A 26,007-nucleotide genomic window follows, 5' to 3' on the forward strand; every position below is an offset into this window, starting at 1 on the left:
GGAGAGGCTGTTGCTCATGTAGTGCTGCCATTTAAGAGCCCCTGGGCTGCAGGACTCTAAATCAGTGCCCCATAGTCACTATTGGTCAGCAGTGGTTAATTCAACCTTGGGTTGATAACATGACAACCCTTTTTATTTCATGCAAAGTAATTTCACTGTTCCCTTCTGCACAGATGAGAGCACTTATGGAGTACTCTATCCAATCTTGGGAGCACAGGTCATGGCAAATAAAGACAAATGGAAAATGATTCTTCTGAGGACAGCCACCAAGATGATTAAGGGTCTAAAAGACTAATCCATTGAGGAAAGGTGTGACCTATGCTCATGACCATATATGAAAAAGGGTATCTGAAAGAAGAGAGGTAGCAGTTCTTCACTCTCTGAGGAGAATGGTGTTGTTCAGAAGGGTGTCCTAAATGGCAGAGCAATTCAGCAAAGGAGCAGGATACATAGGGATAATGCAGAATATTTGTTTCATTGGAAAGATTGGAGTGGAGACTTGATTAGAGTAGATGGTCCACAAATCCCTCCCAGCTCTGCCATCCTTTAAACTATGTGCTCTTGGCAGGCAAAGCTGAGCTTGAGACATAATTCTGGGAAAGCTGGGACTATCCTTGAGGATCTAAACCTTTTAGAGTGTGATCACTCTAGACAGCAGATGCTTCCATCAAATGTAACACCATAGTCTGTGAAGGGGAGATGTATAGCATCTCAGCAGTGTACAGATTGTCCCCTTACATGTTTACAAACACACGCCTGTCCTCTTCATCCTTTACAATGTTCACAAGACCAGCATATCTGCTATGTACGTAAGAAGTTAGCTGACCAGTCAAGTACTTAAATGTTCCTTTCTCATTAGCTCTGCAGTAGGAGTTCTGCTCTGCAGAGATGGCAAAGCCACTTTCTTGTGCTAAACCTTTTTTGCACAAAAGCTCAGCCTTCAGTACATGGGAAGCTGCCTTCTGCTTATTCATAACATTGGCTCATCTCGGTCAATATTGTCTAGATCAGTGTTTCTCAAGGTTGGGTCTCCAGCTGCTGTTGGACTACAACATCCATCAGCCCTAGCTAGCAGGACCAGTGATCAGGGATGATGGGAGCTGTCGTACAACAACAGCCGGGGACACAAGCTTGAGAAACACCGCCTACATTGCCATCAGATTTCTCTAGGATTTCAGGCAGGGGTCTTTCTCACCCTACCTGCAGGCGCTGCGGGTTGAATATGAGATCTTTTGCATGCAGAGCATGTGTTCTACCACTGAGCTACAGTCACGTTCCCTTCCTGTTCTGAAGGAACTGTATAACTGTCCAGTAAGAAGGTGGCATAAATCAGCATTGCTGGAGAGCCCTAAATATACTTGAGGTTTCACAACTGATACCGAGTAGTTAAGGTACCACTTTAAGGGGTTTTGGTGGGGGAGCCTATTCCTAAAATATTTTTTCAAAGCAGGGAATCATTTGCACCAACAGCCCATTTCTGTTGTAGAGTAACTTGCATGTATCAGCTGCCGAATGCCTTCAAGATCAATGCAGTGTGTAACTCTGCCAAGGTGCCCATGTTTGGAAATGAAGCATACAGTGACATGGGCCCTGGCATGTGACAGTTAGTATCCCACTGGCATGAGCGATATGACATACTGTCAGAAGCAAGCAGTTCAGAAAGTGGCTCTGTCAATCTCACAGTTTAATACCAGAGATTAATCAATATAGTGCACTGGTTTGAGCATCATAATGAACTATACACACAGGTTCCACTTTACGAACACAGTGCAATCCCTGGAAATCATTCACTAGGTGAGCGTTTGCATGGCGAGTCAACAATTTTTGTTCGCATAATGAATTGACGATTTCCATTGGTTTCTATGGGGAAATTTCTAATGCGTTCCTACTCATGGAATCTCCAGTGCATATAGCAAGGGTTGGGTACTAATTTGTTGCATTCAGGTAGGTGAATTTTGGCACAGTGAGCGTTCATAAAGCATGGCTTTTATGTAGCTAAAACAAATTATAATTTAATGTGAACAAGCAGTGTAGTGGTGCACACAGCTCAGAAATTCCCCTAACACTCACGCCCTAGTCCAGTGTGTATCTGAAGAAGTGTGCATGCACACGAAAGCTCATATCTAGAACTAACTTAGTTGGTCTTTAAGGTGCTACTGGAAGGAATTTTTTTATTTTGTTTTGACTATGGCAGACCAACACGGCTACCCATCTGTAACTGGCCCTAGTCCAGGTGCATCATACATAAACTGCCCTGTTGTGTCTCTTGCTTTTTTTTTTTTTTTTTTTGTCAGAGACTAAAAAGCTCTCTGGGAAGTAAGAGTGACTGCTTAAAAAACAGCAGTGCTTCTTAATCCACAATAGTGAACATTTACTCGTATAGAATCTCTCTGGATTCATGTTCTAAGCCACCACCTCTTGCAGACTCGGTTGCCCAGACAAATAGCCTACTCACAGCCCTTAAGTTTTCCCACTTTTTATGGGATGAGCATGTCTCTCTCATTGAAAACGTTCCCCTTTATGCTGAGTCCAGCAGTAGCTCAGAATTCCTTCTTGATTCTTCTGAATTGTATGTAGGAAGAATAACTGCCTTTTGTCCTTTGGGCCTAGAGGCACTTGAAGTTTAGTGGTTTTAAAGCCACTTTTCCACGTTACAAAACCATTTCTTGTGTACGAAAAGCTGCTAAACAAGCATTAATGCCTTTAGGATCACCAGTGATGATGATGTGTACTAATCTCTGGGCTGTGATACATTGTGATAAAGTGTTGTGTAGGCAGATTTCAGTCCAGCCAGCCTGAATTGGTCCTTGCAATCCTTGTAGGAGTACAGTAGCATGCCTCTTCCTGCAGTAGAATGAAGTGTTGCAATGAAGTGGTTATCTGCATATAATCTGCCTCTAGCTTTTTAAGCCCCTGTGCTTGAGCATGGTGCAGTTGTGTAGCTGGGGGAACTGCACGTTCAGTCACAAGTAGATAACACTTGTACCTGCAAAACAGCCAACTAAAGGGAGCTGTGCAGTCGTTCTCTCATTTTGTATGTGTTTTATTTGCCTGCTGTATCTGAACTCATGTCCCATTCCTAGAGCTATTGTTCTGTACTAGAAGGAACAAATGTTCATGTATACGAGGAGTTTTTCTCCCCTTTTGGAGGATTTGTCTTCACAAAGTGCAGGTATGCTGCCTCTTAAATGGTCTGTGTTCTTAAAAAGTGGAAATGCCCTCAACTATCAATTACCCAAATAAATTTGCAATAATTATGGCCCTTTAAGAACATGGGATTTTCCTCCTCTGTCCCTTTTGGGCTTGTGGCAGCTAATAAAGCTGATTTATTGTAGAACTGACATTCAGCAATATCTATCATCTATCTCCAAGTTAGGTTTAATGCAACTAAGTCATTTAAAAAGGTTTTTTAAGTCAGTATAATTTTGCTCTGGTATTAGTGATGGAATACGTTATTTATTTTATTTAGAATTTTATCCACATGTCTGCCCCATGTAAAGTGTGGGAGGTGAATTTATTCTTTACATCAGCCTTCATCAACCTGATTCCCTCCAGACATTTTAGACTACAGTTCCCATCAGCCCAAGCCATCAAGGCCAGTGGTCAGGGATGATTAGAGTTGTATGGTCCAACATGAAGTATGGTCTTTGCATGAAGAAGGGCACACCGGGAAGGGGAAGCAAAACCCTGTTTCCTCCCTTCCCTTCCCTTCCCTTTGCTGTGCTCCATTGTTTTAAAGAGATTTTTGCCCTGCATCCCTTTTCCCCATGTATTCATTTTACTGTACAGATGAAGCCCCACTACACTGTGAATGGGTCAAGTACATTGATACATTTAATTCCTTAAAGGGAAACATGACTTCTAGCCAAAAGAAAAATTATAAAAGTTTCTTCCCACCCACCTCCACCGAATATGAGATAGTGTGAAGATGAAGGTGGAAAAAGCCGTAAGATGGCTTTGGGAAGTGAAAATTGGGCGGGGCAGGCACTGTGATACACGTTGGTGTTACACTGTGCGGAGGAAGAGACTTAGATGGAATTGAATATAGAAGAGGGATAATAGATAGATGTGCAAGAAGGGCATTCATTAATGGGGGAGAATAGTATGGCTTTCAACAGATTCTGTCCTTTGGTGCTAGCTTAGCTTTTATTTGAGAGACTGTGTCATTTACCGTATTTTTCGCCCTATAGGACGCACTTTTCCCCCTCCAAAAATGAAGGGGAAATCTGTGTGCGTCCTATGGGGCGAATGCAGGCTTTCGCTGAAGCCTGGAGAGCGAGAGGCGTCGGTGCACACCGACACCTCTCACTCTCCAGGCTCCAGGAAGCTATCCGCAAGCCTTGCGTGCCTGGGGGAACTCCCCCTGGCGTGCAGGGCTTGCGGGCGGCAGCCGGCAGCGCAGAGCATGGGGCGCCCTTTGGAGGATGCCCCGTGCTTCGCGCAGGTGTCCGCAAGCCTTGCACGCCTGGGGGAACTCCCCCCGGCGCGCACGGCTTGCGGGTGGCAGCTGGCAGCGCGGAGCACGGGGCACCCTTTGGAGGACGCCCTGTGCTTCGCGCAGGTGTCCGCAAGCCTTGCGCGCCCGGGAGGAACTCTCCCCGGGCGCGCAGGGCTTGTGGGCGGCAGCCGGCAGCGCGGAACACGGGGCGCCCTTTGGAGGACGCCCCGTGCTTTGCGCAGGTGTCCTCAGCCTGCCGCCCAGCGGGCGGGGCGCCCTGAAGCAGAGTGCCCCGCACGCCGGACAGACATCCGCAGAGTGGGGAGCCCTGCAGGAGTTCCCCGCAGGGCTCCCCACGCTGCGGATAGCAGCCTGCCGCCCGGCGGGCGGAGCGCCCTGAAGCAGAGCGCCCCGCGTGCCAGACAGACATCCGCAGTGTGGGGAGCCCTGCAGGAGTTCCCCGCAGGGCTCCCCACCCTGCGGATAGCAGCCTGCCGCCCGGCGGGTGCGGCGCCCTGAAGCAGAGCGCCCCACGCACCGGACAGACATCGGCCAGCCCCACAAGCTCGGAGGACAGCGGGGAGGCGCAGCGCCGCCATCCCACTGTTCCCCGACCTGGTTTTGGGGGGGGGGGGAATAAAGAAAAAAAAATTTCCTTTATTTCCCCCCCCCCAAAAAAGTAGGTGCGTCCTATGGGACTGAGCGTCCTATGGGATGAAAAATACGGTATATCATGTCATGCTTTGCTGTGCCTGAGGGCTTGCATCACTATCGGAGATCTGAACTTTCTGGTCTTTGGCAATTAGAAGGAGCCTGATGAACCAGTTTGGGCTGCTTTGAACACAGCTTTTTCCACTTTTAACCAGCCTAAAACAAACCCCTTTATTCAGTTCAGTATACAAATGAAGTCTTAGGAGAATGTCACCCTGTGCCTTTTTGTTCCTCCTTTGTGTGTCTTTACTGTGGGTTGGCCACTATAAAACTGGATTTTTTTTTCTTCCTCTTAAATCTCTCTATTTTGAGGGCCCCTTAATTTGTATCTCCCATTCTCATTGTGTCCTCCTTTCTCTTTTTACCTACTACTACAAGTTCTAAAGTTATGGACATGGCTTTTCTCCGGCTGTAATAATTATTGTACATTGATCACACATCAGTAGGCTCCTTTTAAAGGCCCTTGATAGTAAATTCTTTCCCTTGCAATAATTTGAGGAGCAATGAGAGATTTCCCCCCCAGACACTCAATTCCTGAGGCTACGCATTTGTCTTCTGTGTAATTCCCGATTCTGGGAAGGTGACTCTAAATGTATTTGCTTTGTGACTTGAAATAATTATTGACAACATCCTTTCTTAATTCTTGTTTCTTTGGAGTTTTGTGGTGTGTTTTGGCATAAAAAAGTGAGAGACAAGGGTGATGATCAAAAAGGTTACATTACAGGAATGGGGAAAGGGGCAAAATCTGATAGAGGGGCGTTGTTTGGCCATTGCTTGAAAACTTGCCCTAGAGCTCTAGGCAGTGAACAGAGAATTGACAGGTCACAGAAAGCAGAAAATAAGAGCTGCCAGAACTCTGGATTCAGTTTATGGAAGCAAGCATCCTCCCAGGCAGTCTTCTTCAACCTGGGGCCCTCCAGATTTGGGCTACAACTTCCATGAGCCCCGCGCAGCATGGCCATTGGCTTGAGATGGTGGCTGCTTTCCCCACCACCTCCGCCCCAGTTGGATATGCATTCTGATGTATGCCTACAGATCCAGCCTCAGAAAGAAATCAAGTGAAAGTAATGCAATAAACTAAAAGCAGATGAACAATGTCAGGAGTAATGTAAAAAGACTGTTGTTTTTAGATTATTTTTGCCCTTTTGTTTTGAAGCATTTTATTTGCCGTCATCTTTTGCTGATTTTTTTATTTATTTAAAAAGTAATTATATATTATGACCGAATTAGTTTTTATTTATACTTTTGTACACTGCCCTGGAATCTTTTAATGAAATACTTTAAATTATTATTTTTAAACACTACTAAAGCACATCAACCATAAACTACGGACGTAATCAAGATTCAATGACTTTACCTCCAAAGAGCAGGCAAAAGCCATGATGGAATGCAGAAAATGAAAGGGAATGGTCAATGCAGGACATTTGCCCCTTTTTCTTGTCTGAGACCAGCTGTGTTGATCAGCCTTACAGGGAGTTGTGTATTACTGTAAACTCTGGGATGAATTGGAGTTGAGGGGAAGGAACCTTCCTGGGCAGGATCCCCCCCCCCCGGCCTCCACCCCAGCTACTTTTCCCAACCCCCACAGATGTGCTCTCTGTGCCCTTTTGGTATATCTGAGAAGGGGAGATTTGGATCATGCCCCTAATCCTTGATATGTATGGTTAAGAAACAGCAACAAAACAGGTGCCAAGCAACACAATTTCATGGCCTGTCGTACATTGTGGCCTTTTTCTTTCCCCCAGGATTTTTGTTCTTAAATATTTTTAGTGCTCTTTGGATCTGTTGTGTAAAGATCATACTCTGTTGCTAGTTTTATTGTATGTTAGATTATTTTTCCTTATTGCATTTTCATATTTTATGGCTTCATTTTTCTTCCCATGTAAAACCACCCTGAGAACCTTTGTTATTGGACAGTTTGTAAATACTGAAGATTTAAAAAGAAAAAAGAAAAGAAATTTAACTTCCAATGCATATTTATTTGAAACTGCCAGAAGTAACCCTGGTTTTTAGGCTTGTATAGTCATGGAAGTAATCCCAAAATAGGAATTGCCAGCCTTTTTGAGTCTCTGGTTACATTTGGAGAAACTTTCCTGGGGGCTGCATGTACCACAACAAGCACATATCTCAACCTTTTCTATTGACTACAACAGAATACTTACTTCAAGCCTAATTTCAGTGGGGGAAGGAAAGAGAGGAGACACCGCAGGCATCCAGGAAGGCCTATTGAATTCATAGGGAGTTGGTCTATTCAGCATGGCTACTAACTGTGACAGATTGGAGTTTCCATTTTTCTATCTCTGAATGCTAGGTGCTGGGAATAAACAACAGAAGAAGCCTGCCACCTTCATGTCCTTGTAAATTTTCCAGAGCCATCGGGTTGGTTGCTGACGCAAAGCAGATTACTTGGCTAGATGGCTCTTTGATGACCATGTTCTTCTAACCTGAAACCAACCCTGGAGGAAAGACTGGATGGGGTGGTAGATTGATTTAGAAAGTGTTTCCCCCTCTAAGCCACCTTCCTCCACTGACACATGACTCACCCAGGGGTTGTGCTGGTATGCTTTCTCTTTCTCTGACTGCAGGCCAAGCAGAATGAACATGAACTGAGTGACAACACAAAGGGTGGAGGGGAGAACAGTTAGCCAAAGTGCTTACTTTTTCTGCAACCATCTCCCTCTCTGTCCTCCTTCAGTCTTCCAAGCAGAGGTGACCAGCATGAGCCCTGCTGTGGGAAAGTCAAATGGCAGCAGGACAGAGTTGGACATAGTGCTTAGAGACACTGCTTTAACCATTCAGCTCCCTTTGTGGGTCTTGAGAGTCCAAGATCAGAATTTGCTTTAGGCGCAGATCTTTAATTCCTGAACTGCGCACAGGTGACAAATGGACAGGAGGTGACTTTAATCACCTGTATCTTTAGGGGTGCTTTAATCCCCTTCTCTTGGCTGGTATCATTGTGTATGTGGTTTCAATACATATTTAAATATTTGCCATATATACATCTAATAAAAGATGTTTTTAAATATTTTTAATTTAAGTGTAAATTACAAAATCACATATATGTCATCTGCACAATTTTAAAAGTCTACAAATAGGACCTAATTATAAGACATTACCCATTTGCTGTGGTTTCTATAACATCATTTATAAATAATCCAAATTCAGTTAAAACTGTCAATAACTTAAGATAAATATAGAAATTGAACTATGTATCATAGTAAACATCTATATATTGCAGGAGAAAGTTTCTGTATTGTCCTTTAGCTCTGTAAGAGAGATTTCTTCTTGGCAGGCATCATTAGAAGTAAACCTGGCATAGTTCATTTGGACAAATGGCTGTATCCATTATTATTTTCCAGATTTGTCCTGTCATTGCCAAGCTAACAGCACTGTGATGATACACAGAGCAAAGTTTAGAGAAAGAGGCCCCGCCTATGGGGATTGGCTGAATGGTGGAATGCCCTGTCATCGTGACTGAAGCACAAACAAATAGGGTCACCCTCTCCTTAAGCCCTCCTCCCAATACTATTAGTCTATCGTTTTGTGGCATTTCTTGCCTGCTTTTTCCGTGGTGATTCAGCATGGAGTCAGAATGTAGAGAATGTTTGCTTTAATTCATCAGTAAATACCAACCTTGCCCCTTTTAGTTACACCCTTAACACTTGTGGCTTCTCTCCCTCAGGGCAGGTTATTGCTTTTTAGAGACTGCTTTTGAAGAACGTGAAGTACTTTCTGGCAGGGATATCCAATAATATTTCAAAACCTATCCGAAAACCAGAGAATTGTGGTTTCTTCCTCAGCAGAGATTTTATTAAATTAAAATTTTAAAGTGATACGATTTAATCAGAGTTGTGGTGACCTGCGTGATGTCTAGTTTGTGGTGAACTGTGGTATATGCAAGAGTCCCAGAAATCACCACGGGTGTACAGCACTCCATTTTATGGCAAAAATAGCACATATGAGGCACGATGAGTTGCCAAGGGAAGTGCAAAGGTGCTCTAAGCAAGCCAACTTCATAAGAAAATAAACTATTGATTAGTATAAATGTGCTTTCACACTACAGTGGTACCTCGGGTTACAGACGTTTCAGGTTACAGACGTTTCAGGTTACAGACTCCGCTAACCCAGAAATAGTACCTCGGGTTAAGAACTTTGCTTCAGGATGAGAACAGAAACTGTGCAGCAGCGGCATGGCAGCAGCAGGAGGCTCCATTAGCTAAAGTGGTACTTCAGGTTAAGAACAGTTTCAGGTTCAGGTTGAGAACGGACCTCCAGAACGAATTAAGTTCTTAACCCGAGGTACCACTGTATACTTTTTTGCCTGCTATTGATACCATTCGTGCCACAGAGGAACTAGACAGCTCCTCACAAACTGCTGCATTCCTGTGTTCTCCTTTCTGTGCTGGTTTATCACACTTGTAAAAAAAATATAAAAAATCTGTCACAGAAAGAAACCCACCACCGCTGCAGTGGCAATTGTCTCTCCTCCTACTAGTGCAATTGTCTCTCCTACAGAGCAGAGGCTGGTGACTTGACTACTAGACTACTGGTTTCAAGGTGCTGATATTAACTTATATGTCTTGGGACTCTAGTACCTAATGAGACACCTACTTCCATATCAACTTGTTAGTGATACAAGCAATCTTCTGAGGCTCTCTGCCCCTTGAATGCCTCTGCCACTGATGGTGAGGTGACTGGTGACAAGGGGGAGGACATTCTTGACTGGGGTGCCCTGTTTCTAGAACTCCTCCAAAGCAGATCACTTGATACCTTATCTGTTACCATCTAGGTGCCAGGCAAACCCCATTTTATTTTCCCTGGCCATTTAACAACTGCAGTACATTGGTGTTTGATGTACCGTATTTTTCGCTCTATAAGACGCACCAGACCATAAGACTGTTTTTGGAGGAGGAAAACAAGAAAAAAAATATTCTGAATCCAAGAAGCCAGAACAGCAAGAGGGATCGCTGCGCAGCGAAAGCAGAAATCCCTCTTGCTGTTCTGGCTTATGGGATAGCTGCGCAGCCTGCATTCGCTCCATAAGACGCACACACATTTCCCCTTACTTTTTAGGAGGGGAAAAGTGAGTCTTATAGAGCAAAAAATACAGTATTTTAAATGCATGATGGTTCCTGTAATAAGCCCTAATGTTTTTTACATGCTTTAATTTTGGATTCTAGTATGTTTGTTTTTATTATTTCATTTTCATTTCACTTTTAATTTGTTTGCCGCCTTTCTATATTATCATACACAAGGCTGTTTACAAGTTGAAGAAACAACCAAACAGACAGCAAAGATTTCACATCTAATAGCAACTTTCAAATAACTTTCAAATAAACAACATATCAAATAAAGCAGTAGTCAATAATGCATTAGAATATAATAGTAAAGAGTAAAATTAAATATCAGCGAACAATAATTAAACAGTTTACACTTAACAGTTACAATAAAGAATTACCAAATTATAATCAATAAAAATATTGGCAAGTCACAATCCATAAAATACTCCAAAACCATGTAAAAGGATCAAATTGAGAAACATGGGATTGCAAGCCATCCTGAAATGGTTTTGATGAAGGCGTGATGTACAGATTCTCATCTAAAAAAATATGAAGAGATAAATTCGCCTAATGGAACAGCAGTTGCTGGCAGAGACAATGGGTGAAATAAAGCTTCTTGGTTGAGGAGGGCTGCTTGACCCATCTTTTCCCCAGCCAGGGACAAGGCAACTAGTTATTTTCATTGTCCTTTTCTTCCCTGGGCATTCCTTCACTGCCAGAGCAGCCACAACCTTCCTCCCTTTGGGTGCCTGGCAGCTCAACAGCCCGCCAGTAAACTATTGTTAATCAGGGAGGGTGCCTGGCAGACTGACTATGTGGGCAGTAGGCGTGTCTTGAGTTGTGAGAGAGAAAGTGGAAAGGACTCCTTTCCTCTTTAAAATCACATTGCCCCTTCCCTGTGTGGGGCTGCAGGCGGGGGGGGGGGAGGGAGAGATAAACTGTTTCTCTCTCATTTAGTGCCATTTTCAGTGTTTCTCTGCTGCTCTTCTAAAGACTCCAGCAGGTAGTAACAGCAGGTGGTTCTAGACAGCAGCAGCAACAAAAAGATACCGTAAACTAGGGTACCAGAGCTCCAACAACGATGAAAAGTTTTTGTTTTGTTCTTATCGTTAGGAAGACCTAATGAGAACAATAATGCATGTAGACTTGCCTTCCCTGAAGAGAACATGTAGGCAAAATCTGTGGTTTATCCTATGTTAATGCAGAAACACCACCAGTAAGAATTTGGTAAGTTGCCCCTTTTTTCTGAGTTGAAGCATTAGAGAGAGAAATGAAGGCAAAAGAAATAATAATGAAGCCAGCGGATGATATCCAGTGTTAGCCATCCTCACAGCAGACCTGTTGAAATCAGTGGCCTGAGTATGACTTAATTGGATAACACACAGTGAGTATAGTGGATGATCTGTAAGGCAGGATATCCTGTTCAGCCATAATTCTCACCATGACGTTTTGGTCTAAATTGCTATCTTTCAGCCTAGCCTAACTCACAGGGTTGTTGTGATAATTTAAAATGGGGAAGAAGGGAACCCATGTATACCACCTCAAGTTTTGGAGGAAAGGTGTGATATAAATTAGGTAGGTAGGTAGGTAGGTAGGTAGGTCATTTTGGAGTTCAGGTGTGCATACACATGTGTGTGTAGAAATACTGTCAAATACTGTCTGGGGTGTTAAATTAAATTAGCCTTCCAGAGTGGCTGGGTCAACCCAGTCAGATGGGCAGGGTACAACTAATACAGTGGTACCTCGGGTTATATATGCTTCAGGTTACAGACTCCGCTAACCCAGAAATAGTACCTCGGGTAAAGAACTTTGCTTCAGAATGAGAACAGAAATTGTGCTCCGGCGGCACGGCGGCAGCAGGAGGCCCCATTAGCTAAAGTGCTGCTTCAGGTTAAGAATAGTTTCAGGTTGAGAATGGACCTCCGGAACGAATTAAGTGCTTAACCCGTGGTACCACTATATAATAGTATAGTATAGTATAGTATAGTATAGTATAGTATAGTATAGTATAGTATAGTATAGTATAGTACAGTACAGTACAGTACAGTACAGTGGTGCCTCGCAAGACGAAAAGAATCCGTTCCGCAATTCTCTTCGTCTAGCGGTTTTTTCGTCTTGCGAAGCAAGCCCATTGACGGCTTAGCGGACTAGCGCTATTAGCGGTTTAGCGGCTTTTAGCGGCTTTTAGCGGCTTAGCGGATCAGCTGATAAGCGGCTTAGCGGCTTAGAAAAAGGGGGGGAAAGGGGAAAAAAACCCGCAGGAATTCGCAAGACATTTTCGTCTTGCGAAGCAAGCCCATAGGGAAATTCGTTTTGCGAAGCGCCTCCAAAACGGAAAACCCTTTCGTCTAGCGGGTTTTCCGTCTTGCGAGGCATTCGTCTTGTGGGGCACCACTGTACAATACAAAACACTACACTACAATACAATGCAATGCAATACAATTAACTAACTTGTCTCCATATGTCTTTTCTAGTTTCTGTCTGCTGCTGTTTCTTCATATTGTTTCTCTTCCTGTCTGAGCTTACTGGATTCATAGCCACTGAAATGTAAGTACAAACTATTGCTGTTGGCAATTTCCCTCATGTTAAAAAGTGATCGGTTAAATAATAATTCAGTTTGCAGTTATGTTATATCTAAAACTGTGTTAAGGTAGGGCTGCCATACATCCAAGAATCGGGCTGCAAAAATGATGTCGAGGTAGATTTTTGCTGACGGGGGACAAGCAGTACTTACCTGACATGGTAAGCCTGAGGTTATCCAGGGAATGGATAAGCTCCGATGATGGTATCAGTTGCTGGAAACCACAGAAGAGGAGAGTGCTCTTGTGCTTGAATCCCAGTTGCTGGTTTCCCACAGGCATCTGTTCAGTCACTGTGAGAGCAGGATGCTGGACTAGATGGGCCATTGACCTTATCTAGTAGGCTTTTCTTATGTACAGTGGTACCTTGGTTTACGAATTTAATCCGTTCCAGAAGTCCATTCTTAAACCAAAGCATTCTTAAACCAAGACGTGCTTTCCTATAGCAACGGGGGACTCAATTTACAAATGGAACACACTCAACAGGAAGCGGAACATGTTCTGCTTCCAAGGCAAAGTTCACAAACCAAAACACCTACTTCCGGTTTTGCATCGTTCTTAATCCAAGTTGTTCATAAGCTAAGCTGTTCTTAAACCAAGGTACCACTGTACTCCCTAATTTTATCTTATGCCATGCCCCCATGGCAGCCATTTTGTGACTGCTGCCCACATTACTTTCTCAAAATTCAACAGGTGCCTACTGGTTCAAAACGGTTGCTAACTCCTGGATTAGGCAAACCCATTGTCTGATAAAGATGTGTGTTGCTGACACAAACTTGTTGTCTATCTGGAGGGGTGTGTGATATTTTCTGAAATTCAGAAGGAGGGAGGAAAACATCAGACCTGAAGTTGAATCAGAAGTGCTGGAGTTTGGTATTCTGAAGCAGGGTTTGACAGTTAATTCAATGTAGATTATTTTACTTAACAGATGACCTTAGTCTTGTTGGATATATTTTGAGGGTCAACATATCTGGGGACAGTACAGGCTTATTGAAACTGAATTATCAATCAATCATGTTGAAAAACCGAGAGAAACACTGGAGTACAAAATAATATATTCTGGTTGACAAGGATAGATAGGCTGAAAACAGAAGAGCACTTCTGTCCTATTAGGTCCTTCTTCAATATTTCTGGGGGCATGGGTTATAGAATACTGCCAAATGTGGCTGTTCTGCAGTAACATACATATTGTAATAAATTATTTGAAATATGTATTTTTTTAAACCCAAACAAAAACTAAACCCTAAATCATGTTAGTTCTTTAGACTTTAATTTGTTGACTTCCACCTTCAAGTTCTCTTCCTACAAAACCAAAATCAGGTTCCATCAGTGACATTTAACATAAATGAATCCATCATGGGTAACGCGTTACTCACTGGCATCCTCTCCTTATCATGATGAGTTCACTTTGTTTCCCGTGACACATAATTCTTTGGCTATTAGGCATTGATGAATTTTCCTAGAAAAGAGCACTTGAAGGGATAAACTGTGATGTCAAGCCTCTGAGAGATCCTACTCATTTGGGGCTTGATTGTGGCTGAAATAAATACAGGAAGAAGGTGCTGTACTGTATGTTTTTCTGATTTCCAAATAAATACTGCATTTTATTTTTATTTTGTATTTGTATAATAGTGTGTTTCAGAGGCGATACTCCTTTTTGGGTTTTAAGTAAAAGTAAAGGGACCCCTGACCATTAGGTCCAGTCGTGGCTGACTCTGGGGTTGCAGAGCTCATCTCGCTTTATTGGCTGGGGGAGCCGGCGTACAGCTTCCGGGTCACATGGCCAGCATGACTAAGCCACTTCTGGCGAACCAGAGCAGCGCACAGAAACGCCGCTTACTTTCCTGCCGGAGTGGTACCTACTTATCTACTTGTACTTTGACGTGCTTTCGAACTGCTAGGTTGGCAAGAGCAGGGACCGAGCAACTGGAGCTCACCCTGTCGTGGGGATTTGAACCACCGACTTTCTGATTGGCACGTCTTAGGCTCTGTGGTTTAATCCACAGCGCCACCCGCGTCCCACCCTATTCTTAGTCCCAGTTTAATGAAGTTCCAGCATATAATGTAACAAACTGCATTGGATATGTTTTGAAGGCAGTTGAAAGTAAGTGTGAGGCTGAGCTTGGCATCTGGTAATTCGGCTCCGAGACAAAAAGGCAGAGTCTAGGAATTTGGCAAATCTATTGTAGTTGTCGCTGGGCACATTTTACTGAATGTCCCTCTAGGAAACCTTGGCATTTTATTGGTACATATGATCTTTTTGCAACTGGAATGAAAATTGGAAAGACTAACGAGTATATTGTAGTTTGGAATATCAGCCTTGGGAGCAACACATGCCAATCCCCCAAATCATTCTGTGTCTCACATCTGTAGGAAGAAAGGAGAAAGCTCAGTGACCGATATCACGAAAGTATTGTGAAGCTTGGCTAATAGTAAGGCACTTATAGAAAACTGTAAGGATAGATTGTTACTTGGCCTAGTATTGTTACCCTGCAGGCTTTCTGCTCTGCCTTTCGCAACTGTGTAATCTTCCCCAGGCAATTTTTTCTTTCATATCGCTAATCAAAAAGTTAGGCTTGTTCATAGTTCAAATTATTATGCAGTTGTGCACTGAGGAAACTCAACCTGCTTTCCCGGTACTGGCTATTATATTGCGACTCCTTTGGTGTGTTTGTTATTGTGCAATCAAAGAAGACATTCCCCCAAAGCAACACTGTTGTGAAGTGTGGTAATGTGGGAATAGCTACGCTATTGCGAGATCCAGAGGTTTAAGCCAGAGGCATGTATAGGCCACTGATTGTTGAATGCTAGTCATTTGTAAACTCCACACATGAAATTCTGTTTTCCTGGCCCCAAGCAATGGATTTCCTTGGAAATTATATTGGCTGAATCTCAATTTTACCTGGTGTGATGCCTGCCCTCCCCCAATCATTTAATGTTATCTGGTGCTCAGATATTCTTGTGAATGTGGATTGGCCCACAAGGGTTAAAACATAATGTACAAGTGCAGCAGGCTTTGTGCAGAAAGGTCAAAAGTAGAGTGAAGATGTATAAGGCTTCTTAGTGCAAGCAGAACAAGCATGAAAAATGTTTCAGCCCCAGGTGAATGTGCAGCAGGGATGCCAAAAGTCTTGAAGAAGGATGCTAGGATACCACTTCTCAAAACAAAGCTTCTTTGTTAACAACACTGAGAGCCTTTGAGCTGAAAAATGGGATAAGAAATATTCTAAATATAACTAAATAAAACCTGGCAGATTTTGGTATGGCCCACAGAATTTTTGGAGTAGGATTGAGATCTGCTAGAACCCATGCTATTTGATCTGGAGTCTGCTTTTGCTCACTTCACTGGAACTGATTTTAACAACCACATATTATCTGCATCCACTGTAGGAAGCATGGGGCATAACTCTACCAACAATATTGAGATAGTATGCTTTTGAACCTGAGCCCCTGCAGAATTATTATGTTTGCCCCATTTTCTTATTGCAGTAAAAATTAAAGTTTACTTATGGCATGATTTCCCTTCTCTCCATTGTGCATGTCCTTGAATGGGTTTCAACTCCATTAGTAACTTTTAAGATAACATTATTTCTATAAGCACCTAGTAGTTTGTATCTGAAAGGATATGGTAGAGAGATGCACTAGGGCTCCAGTTGTTCAACCCCTGGCTCTGCTGCAATACTATTCTGGTTGACTAGCATTTATCCAGCTTTCAGAATGGGGATTAAGTGTCCAGTATGTGAACTCCTTTAAAAGAGTAGAGCTGTTAAAAGTAGGCTATTTGCTGGTAGGTATTGGTTGTGCTCCCCTTTCTGTGTCCTACTCACCCAAAGCCAACAAATTTATATGGGACAGGAGAAAGTAAGTGATGGTGACCATCACTTGGCCTCTGCCTCTTCAGTGAACCCCCTGACCCTTGGTGCCTCCACCTTCTTCTACCCAGATAAATTTTGGTGCTTGCGGGGTGAAGGAAGCTGTGTAGCAGCAGCAGGCACTTCACATACCCATTTTATGTGTGATTGCGTGGAGTGTGTTTAAAGGATCAGTCCTCTCTGGAGTGAACATACATTGGGGGGCATTAATGCATCCTTGCCAGAAGTGGTATCCACTGATAAATCTCTGAAATGGTAGCCTGTATGCCTTACTAAAGGGAGGTAGAAATTGACAGATATTTCAGTAGGGCTTTGTTAAAAGAATTTATTCTTTTGTTGTTACACTTAAATCTAACTTTTCTTCCAGGAAACGCAGAGTGGTGTGCATAAGGTTCCCAAGTAATCTCTTATCCAGACATTGACCAAACCTAAATCCTGGTTCTCTGAGGGTAGAAAGTAGGATGACCGGATCAGTCAGAGTTCAGTATGCCTTGCTTTTGTGTGTCTGTTCTGTCCCATTTCCATATTAATTTGTTTTTCCTTTTCTAAATCTGCACACAATCCTACTATCAAACTACCTGCAATTTTACAAAGTGCTCTAAGGGCTGTTTTTTAAAAACAAAAACTATTCATTTGTTTTATTTAAAAATAACAACAACAGCAACAGATAATAACTTCAAATAGTTAGAAATGCAACTGCTGGGGTCTCAGGGATCCCATGAGGGTCAGCTATCCTTTTTTTCCCTTACAAGTTTCGACTAGTGAACCCACTTTGGAATACCGCCGCCCCCCATCCCTAGTAGAAAGAAAACTCTCCTATTAAATATTCCTGTTTTTTCTAATTGCCCCAGAGCTGAGATTAAATACCCAAATTTTGAAAGGATCAAAGTGAAAGGTTTTGATTGAAGGTTTCTAAAAACGTATTTGTGAGCATGTTCCAAAGGAAACTTTTTCCTTCAGAGCTATTATTTTCCATTGAGATGTAAAAAAAAACACCCACAAGGATGATGATGAGCACTCTGACTCCAAGGGACGGATAAAGGAAATGAGGTCAATGTTCCACATTTGGATTTTTGCGAAGTTGACAGTCACAAACAGGTACCCTGTCCCACTAAGTGAGTGACTCACGTGGTTAGGGAAATACAGCTGTAAGTGTAAAATGCCTTTGGCATTTCCTGGGCAGGATTGGTGGCAGGTTCAGAGCCATCAGTAGGCACTCCTTGTAATTTTTAACGGCCTACCCTGCGTCATCTTGCTGATGCACCATAAATCAAATAACCTATTTCATAGTTAACCCAGTTCTGTAGCCTAACTGCTGGCTGTTGTTATTGTAATAGTATAACTGGTGAGAAAATAGCCACGTAGTTTTTGACCTAATTAATACTCTGCAGAAGTGACTTAAAGAGTCTTTCCATACATTTGTCAATTAAGGAGGAATGAAGTAATTAGCCGAGTGTATGCCGCAACTAATTGATAGCTACACAATGGGGTGGTAGCAAAATTTGCAGAGTTGCTGTGAGAATGGCATAAGATGAGATAGCACCACAGCTCTTTTTGGTATTAGGAGCACCTTGTTGCTGCTAGTTACATAATTGTGAGTGACCTAGCAGCCATTGTATTTTTAAAAAGAGAAAGCCAATGGTCCATTGCAAAGTAGTTTAGTTGGTGCAGATTGTGTGCAAATTTGCGGCTGCAAGTGAATAACTCAGTCAAGAATTGTCATAGCAAAGAGAATAAAGAGCACAACAGGTCCTTGCATAGCTGTTTAAAAATCTAGTGTTTATTCCATGCACATCTTTTAAATAATTAGTTCCTTCGGTGTGTTTGTTATTAGGTTACAGTTGAGGATGCATGGTGATAGTAGGTTCTTCTGCAGCAACTTCGTTTTTGTGTGAGATGGAATAAATGAACATCTAGGTCTGCAAACTTAAAACAGTTAAGATTTTTGAGGTTGGCTGGGTTGGCCCTTGCCAAGGAGCCAGGCCCAGGGGGGTACAAAAATTGCACCTCTCCACTCTGACTAGGAATGGCTTGGAGCCTGCCTGGCCAACCACACACTGCCTGGGCCTCTCCTCTGCTGCTCTGGACAGCTGTGTGAGATGCACAGACTCCTCTGGCAAGGGCACAAGGGATGGGGTGGGCGGACACCAATACGTCTACTTGCCAAGAGTGCAGGGGATGGGGGGGGGGCACCAATACAGCTCCTAGCTAAGGGTGCAATGAGCCTTGGTACGCCTCTGCTGCGCATATTTTTAAAAATGCAGCAATTTGTGCAAAGGGGGAGGGGAGAATGTGTGCAGAAAATATGGGATTAGGTAGCAACTGACACTAATCATGAAGTAACTAGGTTTGGCTTTTGCACAAAGAAGTTATTAGGCAAGATAACTGTACTGATGCATTGCTATAAAATCACTGTTATGTGTTATAAATAAAAGTATTGGGGAAGAGATTGCAGGTATGGTGCAGTGTTCACGAAGGAGGCCAGTGCCAGACTTCTTCCTAGACCATCTCCTCCAATGGGCTTGTGCTTTTGCACAATAAACACAGGGTATGAGGCAGAATGATTTTAGATCATGGCCGCCTTTTCTTCTTGCATGAATCTCCGTTTTGGTTCCTGTGAATGCAGCCTGGTATCTTGTGGTAGTAGTTTGCAAACTTTCCATGATGGCTTGTCAACCAAAGAACCATTACATGTCTCTCTTGGAGGATTCTAGGCCACATTGCTCCCTGGTGTCACCTGTGTAAATGGAGAATATGCCCTAGAACATACACTACTGTCTCATGCTGCTGCGCGTTGCAGGGGGTGGGAATCAGTAATAGTAGGCAAGCTAACTTTTAGGGTGGCTTATCCAGCACCACTAATTTCTGGGGTCAAGAACCCCTAAGACGCTTCTGCAACACTAAAGAATTCCTTCAACACTGTTTGAAAATTGCTGGTTTAAAGTGAGTCTCAATTGTTCTGGTTGAGGGAGTGTGATTTAATGGCTTGAAAGAAATGATGGCATTTGTCTCCTGTATTGCTTTCCTAATGGTATGACTGGCAGACCTTGGGCAAATAACTTGGCTTTTGCTTCTTATGCCAAACTTTTAAAGTAAGGATAACCGTATTGGTCTGGCTGCTTCATCAGCTTAATTAATGCTCACTTAACACTTTTGAGATACTATAATGAAAGGTGTTGCAAGATTGTGAAGTGGTTGGGTTATGCCATTCATCCTCTTCTGTGTGTGTTTGTGTGGGTTAACAGGAAGTGGAAGTCTGTGTGCTATGGTGCCAATTATGATGACTGACTCAGATGAATGTTGACATCTGACCTCCATTTTCTTTTGTACCGGTCTGAGAACTATACTTCCTTTCTTAGTTGTCCAGTCTGTTTTTTACATTCTTGATTTGAGCAATGAGCAATGACTTTTTAAAATGAGGAAGTAGTAAATATGTTTGAGACAGCATGCATTTTTAAGTAGCAAAGCAACACTGCTGTTAAAAAAAGAACTTGCCTCTTGTTCCAAACCTAGGCCTGGAAACTAAGGCCTCTGTGTCAGGCATACCCCTCTCTTAGTGAATGAGGAATGGAGATGCAGGAAACTACAATTGCAAGAATTATGAAGGGTGGGAAGGAACAATAGAAAATGTATTTGAGACACTTGGGTAGCCTGAGATTAAGTGGTGTTGGATGGCAATTTTTACTCAGATTTAATGGTGGGATTGGAAGGTGGGGGTCAGTGAAGAAGCTTTAGAGAACATTCTTACTAAAAGTGTTATTCTTAACATCAGTAAGGGAAAGGATTAGGAGGAATTTGATAGGTAGTGATTAGAAAATAGAAGAACTAGACTGTGCTGCAAATCTGTTTGAAAACATTAAAACAACAAGGCGTTAGTCTGACTTTCTTTTTTTCCTCTGTTTTTGAAAGATGATGAGATTTAGATGTGTTGAAATCCTTTAATGTGACTGAAGAAGAAAAATATGTGCAAATTCTCTTGAGTTGACTGCTATCCCAAAATATCTCTCACAGAGGCCTCATTTCAGGAACCAGCCTCTCCTTCTTGGGGCAAACTCCTCTCTCACCTAAACCCCTCTCTGCAGCTGCTGCTTATGTAATTTGTAGGTCTGGCCAGACTGTCCCTGAAAGCTCTTTGTACAGTGCAAGTTCACTGAGCATCAAGCCCCAGTCTTGTTTGAGTTGGCCCCAACAAATGTTAAGTTTTTAACGCTTCTGCCACATGGGGGAAATGCTTTTTTCCATTTATCTGAAGTACTGGCTGCAAGTCCTGGAGAAAAGTGATGCTTGCCTCCCCCTGGTGCCTACAACTTTTTTCTTCCTTTGCAGTTCCTGTGGTGGCTCAGCATAGACAAGCTGACAGAAGGTGACCCCTCCAAAAGAGTGTTGCACATTTCAGCTTTCTTGGTTGTTTTGAATGGGTAACATCAAAGGTGTTTAAAAATAAATAAATTCTGAATTTCTGTACAGTGCTGGAGAATTCCAAAACTTGCAGGATATCTTCCAAAACCACTAATCACTCCCTGCCCCCCCCCCAATAAATCTCTTCTCATACAATCTGGGCACCCAAAGAGAGCTTCTGGGGCACTAACTAGGGTACATGGGATTTAGGACAAATGGGGACCCAGCACTGAGATTTAAGAGGAATTTGAGGTCCCAAGGGACACCCTTCCAGGTGAAAAGAAAATCTTGTAGGAGAGGGAGGATACGTGTTACCAGCTGAGGAACTGTCAAAAAATTTAAAAAAGGAAAGAGTTAATAGTCTCTGCAGCAAAGCACTAAACTGCACTAGAGCTGTATTGTTACCTCACTTGAAGTTTTATAGATGTTTGTGGGAAAGAAAGAAAGAAAGAAAGAAAGAAAGACCAAATCACAAAACAGGTTCCTGAAGAACACTACAGATTGACACAAGCTTCCCACTTAAGGTTGACTTGGCTACCTGTATTCACTAGTAATATAAATGTCAAACCTGCAATGCTGGACTGCCTTGGAGTGAGTTTTGAGAGGCTGTTTTTTGTTTTGTTTTTTAATAAACAAAATGTAACTGACAGGATGGGTGTGGCTTTGATTTCGTAGATCTAGGAAGAGATGGGAAGGAAGCAGCAAGGCTTTGTTATGAAACAGGCTGTCTGGCAAACGGGCATCCCACAGGAAGCACTACTTGAGTGCAGATAGGTACATTGCTAATGAGGATTAATGCTTGTCCTGGTTGACATCACTCCTGGGATCTGGAAGGACAGTGTTACTTAATCCGAAGGACTACATAATCAGCCGATGAGAAATTATTTTGAAGGCTTAATTCTTTGTATCAGAACATACAGCTGTAGTGAAGGAACAGCAAACTAGGTCATCCGTGAGCAGACATGTTCCACACCCCCACCCCGTGTCATGCTTATTAATCACTCAAAAAATAAGTTGAGCAATGCTTACCAATAGCTCTTCGGGCTAAATTTAAGAGGGATTGGTTATATGTTTGCTTGTGCGAAGGTGAGGCAGCCAGCTGAAGAAACGTAGCACGCTCCTGAACTTGTTCACCTGACACTAATGATCTTCCTCACCAAACTTGTGGTGTGACCAGTTATTCAATCATAAATTCTGACCCTATATCTAAAGTAAGAGGAATGTGCCCTCCATGAACAGGGAAAACACTTTAGCCAAACACCCCCAGCTTCTGTCAACTATTCCACTGCAAGCTTGCTTCCATTATTCATTAAGCATTGCGGTCCATTTTCTGCACTTGGTTCAACTTCTTGAAGTGTGAGGTGGGCCACCTTAGAAGGTACGAAAAATGGCCGGACAAGTATGAGGCCCTTCCTGGTTTTCTCAGTATGTATTCATTAGGTCAGGAGATGGAGATTTTTAGCTACCTGCTCTAGTCAGAGTAAGTGTTGGAAAAGAATATGACCATTGTCTTGTCTTGTCTTGTCTTGTCTTGTCTTGTCTTGTCTTGTCTTGTCTTGTCTTGTCTTGTCTTGTTTTGTTTTTACAAAGCTTTTGTTTCCCCTGATTTCATTTCCCATAGCTGCTTTCACATGGGTGTCTGGAGAAATAGAATTAATTTTAAGACATGATACATTTCATTGGTGTTGGTTACGCATAAGAAGGCATGGGTATTTATTTCCTCAACTTACAAAGGGTTCTCTGTGACAAGATTTGGAAACCCCTGTTCAAAGCAGAAGCTGTTGTCAGGAATGAATGTGAAAGATGCAGCAAGGAAAAGGTCAAAGTCAGATAAATTGAAAAAGACATAATTGCCATGAGTGAATGAAGGGAGTGGTAGCAACAGGCAGAAGTGAAATGGAGAAAGACCTGCTGGAAAGAAGGTGTGACCCAGGATGACTGTGATGGGAACAGGTGCATCACTCAGATCTTCACTCCTATGTTAATTGGTTATCATTTCTCGTTTTCTGGGTACTTCATGCTATACCAATCGAATCCTTTATATATTGTAATTGTAGCTCTCTATGTTAATGCACCATGTATTTGTTACTGTTAGTTTGTTAGGTGTTTATAGGTTTAATTCATTCATGTTACTGTTATAGTTCCTATGCATATTTTCATTTTAAAATTAAATATAGATATTTACCAATAGGAGTTATGGCCTGTCATACTTAAAGTCTATTTTTTGTCTTAAGAGGAAATATTTGGACAGAATTAAGCATTGGAATTCCATGAATGCACATCAAGCCTCTTCATTTCCGAGAATATGGAGGTCTTGGTGGGCTGAGCAGGATTGTGTCTCCTGGTTGCATCCCCTCTACGAGTTGGATCTGTTCCAGCTTATTTATTTATTATTTATTATTACATTATATCCTACCTTTCCTCCAGAGACCTTAAGGCAGGCATCTCCAAACTGCGGCCCTCTAGATGTTTTGGCCTACAGCTCCCATGATCCCTAGCTAACAGGACCAGTGGTCAGGGATGATGGGAATTGTAGTCCAAAACATCTGGAGGGCCGAAGGTTGGGGGTGCCTGCCTTAAGGCGATGCAAGCACTTCTTCTCTTCTGCACTTTTATCCTCACAACAACCCTGTGGGGTAGGTTAGACTGAGAGAGCGTGACTGGCCCAAGGTCACCCAGAGAGCTTCATGACTGAATGGGGAATTGAACCCTGGTCTCCCAGGTCCTTGTCCAGCACTCTAAACCACTACACCACACTGGCTCTTCTGATTCTTGGGTGGGTGGGTCTGTGGATGCAGTTCCTCCTCCTCCCTGTTTAGATATGTCAAGTGTGTATGGCTACTTTGGGGGAACGAAGTGTGCACTCTGCACCTTTTTAGTTTGAGGACCATATATAAGATTGTCCCTCTTCCATTTATAAGCTGGCAGGCCAGAAATGTTCCACAAGGATCTCTTAGCTCAATTAATAATTCCAAAACTGAAATGGAAGAGGTCATGCAAGGCTGGACTTGCAATTAAGTAATGTGAAAACAGTAATTTCAGGTACAGTTTTTCACAGAGAGCCAAAGGAAGAGTGTCACTCTGACCTTCTAGTTCAGTGGCTAAAATGTCATCATCTTGGGCCTCACTTCTGTTACTGTATGTTCTGACTTTTGATTGAGGCAATATTACACTTGACATTATTATTTCATTTATAAAGCATTTAATTTTACTTGGGCTGGTAAGGAGGGCTTTGTGGTAACATTTTTTATGTTTAACACCATTGTATATTCAAACCCATACCCCTCTCCCTGACTTAAATGAGAGCAGGATACCTTAAAATTACTTTTGGATCTGCAGTTCTTCATTGTACAGTGGTACCTCAAGTTAAGAACTTAATTCGTTCTGGAGGTCCGTTCTTAACCTGAAACTGTTCTTAACCTGAAGCACCACTTTAGCTAATGGGGCCTCCCGCTGCTGCTGTGCCGCTACTGCACGATTTCTGTTCTCATCCTGAAGCAAAGTTCTTAACCCGAGGTACTATTTCTGGGTTAGCGGAGTCTGTAACCTGAAGCAAATGTAATCTGAAGCGTATGTAACCCGAGGTACCACTGTATATCTCTTTTTGGAGGATTTGTTTGTTTGTGGTTTGTTTTTTGTTTAAGAATGATGTGGCTTTGAAGCTTGTATGACCAATGTTACAGCAAAGCCCTCTTTGTTCTCTTTCTGTGGAGATTTCCTCTTCCTGTGTCTCGCAAATAATGGTTTTTGTACTATTCCGTCTAAAATGAAACCACCTATCTTCCTCTCCCCTACAGCGTTAACGAGCTCTACGTGGATGATCCAGACAAAACGAGTGGTGGTAAAATAGAAGTAAATTTGAACATCAGTTTGCCGAATCTGCACTGTGAATGTGAGTACATCTTTTTTTGCATCTGTGTTTGCCAGTAGTGGTTGAGTAACCACCATGTTGGCTTCATAATTCACGTTCAGATTGCTATGAATCATTTCCATTCTTTTTCTAGGAAAAAAGAAGAAAATGTCCTCTTTAGAGTGCATTCTTGCTTTTATGAATGGCTGCTTTCCGCTATTACTAAACACTTATTTGGGCAATGGCGTATAAGGCACTGTATTAAAGTGACATAGTCCCTAAGGTAAAAGAAAAGCATTTTTGGAACATTCCTCCCCAGGGGGACTCACCTAGGACCTGTCTTCCGGCACCAGGCAGAAATCCTTCTTTAAACTTTCTTTTCCCAGGCCTTACAAAACATCAGCTGAACTGTTTTAACCTGTCCCTATTATGCTCCTGTGTTTTATCCCGTTGCTGCTGTTTTGTTTTTGCTGTTTGTTATTATTGTTATTATTTATTAAATTTGTACACCACCCTTCATCCAAAGATCACAGGGTGGTTCACAACAAAAACCATAAAATGAGAACGCAGAATACATAACACAAATAAGAACAAAAGTAAAAATAAACCAACAACACACACACACCCAAATGTAAAAGGACATAGGATGTTAATCAGCCAAGGGCCTGGTTGAGGAGAAGCACTTTTGCCTGGCACCTAAAGATATGTAATGAAGGCGCCAGGTGAGGCTCCCTGGGGAGAACACTCCACAAATGAGGAGCCACCACAGAAAAGGCCCGTACCTGGCTATGAGAGGCAGCAGGAGAGAAGGATTGATACCCATGTCCTAGGAACAAATCACTAAATACTTAATAATGCAATTCACCTAGAGTACTTATTGAGTTCAGACAAGGAGATCTGCAAATCATCTGATAATAGAGCCCATATATGAGTAAAGGAGTACTTGGGAGATAAGAGAAACTTGCTGATGATTATGCTTTCTGATTAGCCTAACTGCTGACTTAATTAAATAATTTTATTTGTATTCTAATTTTTAAAATATCAGAAAGGTTTCTTAAGAATGATTCATGTATCCTTCTCTGCAGTATGTTATTTTTAA

At 42.5% G+C, this 26,007-nt stretch overlaps 1 protein-coding gene across 1 annotated transcript in view; it reads left to right on the plus strand.

The window, feature by feature from the left end:
* The window catches only part of ERGIC1 (endoplasmic reticulum-golgi intermediate compartment 1), a 74,636-nt gene that overhangs the window by 26,114 nt on the left and 22,515 nt on the right, over positions 1 to 26,007 (plus strand). Inside the window, exons 3-4 of the mRNA XM_081852182.1 lie at positions 12,684 to 12,756; positions 24,856 to 24,950. Coding sequence (XP_081708308.1) covers positions 12,684 to 12,756; positions 24,856 to 24,950 — 168 coding nt within the window. The remainder of the gene's footprint in view (positions 1 to 12,683; positions 12,757 to 24,855; positions 24,951 to 26,007) is intronic.

The sequence above is a fragment of the Podarcis erhardii genome, assembly GCF_964252035.2.
Source record: "Podarcis erhardii genome assembly, chromosome: 2".
NCBI classification, from domain to species: Eukaryota; Metazoa; Chordata; class Lepidosauria; order Squamata; family Lacertidae; genus Podarcis; species Podarcis erhardii.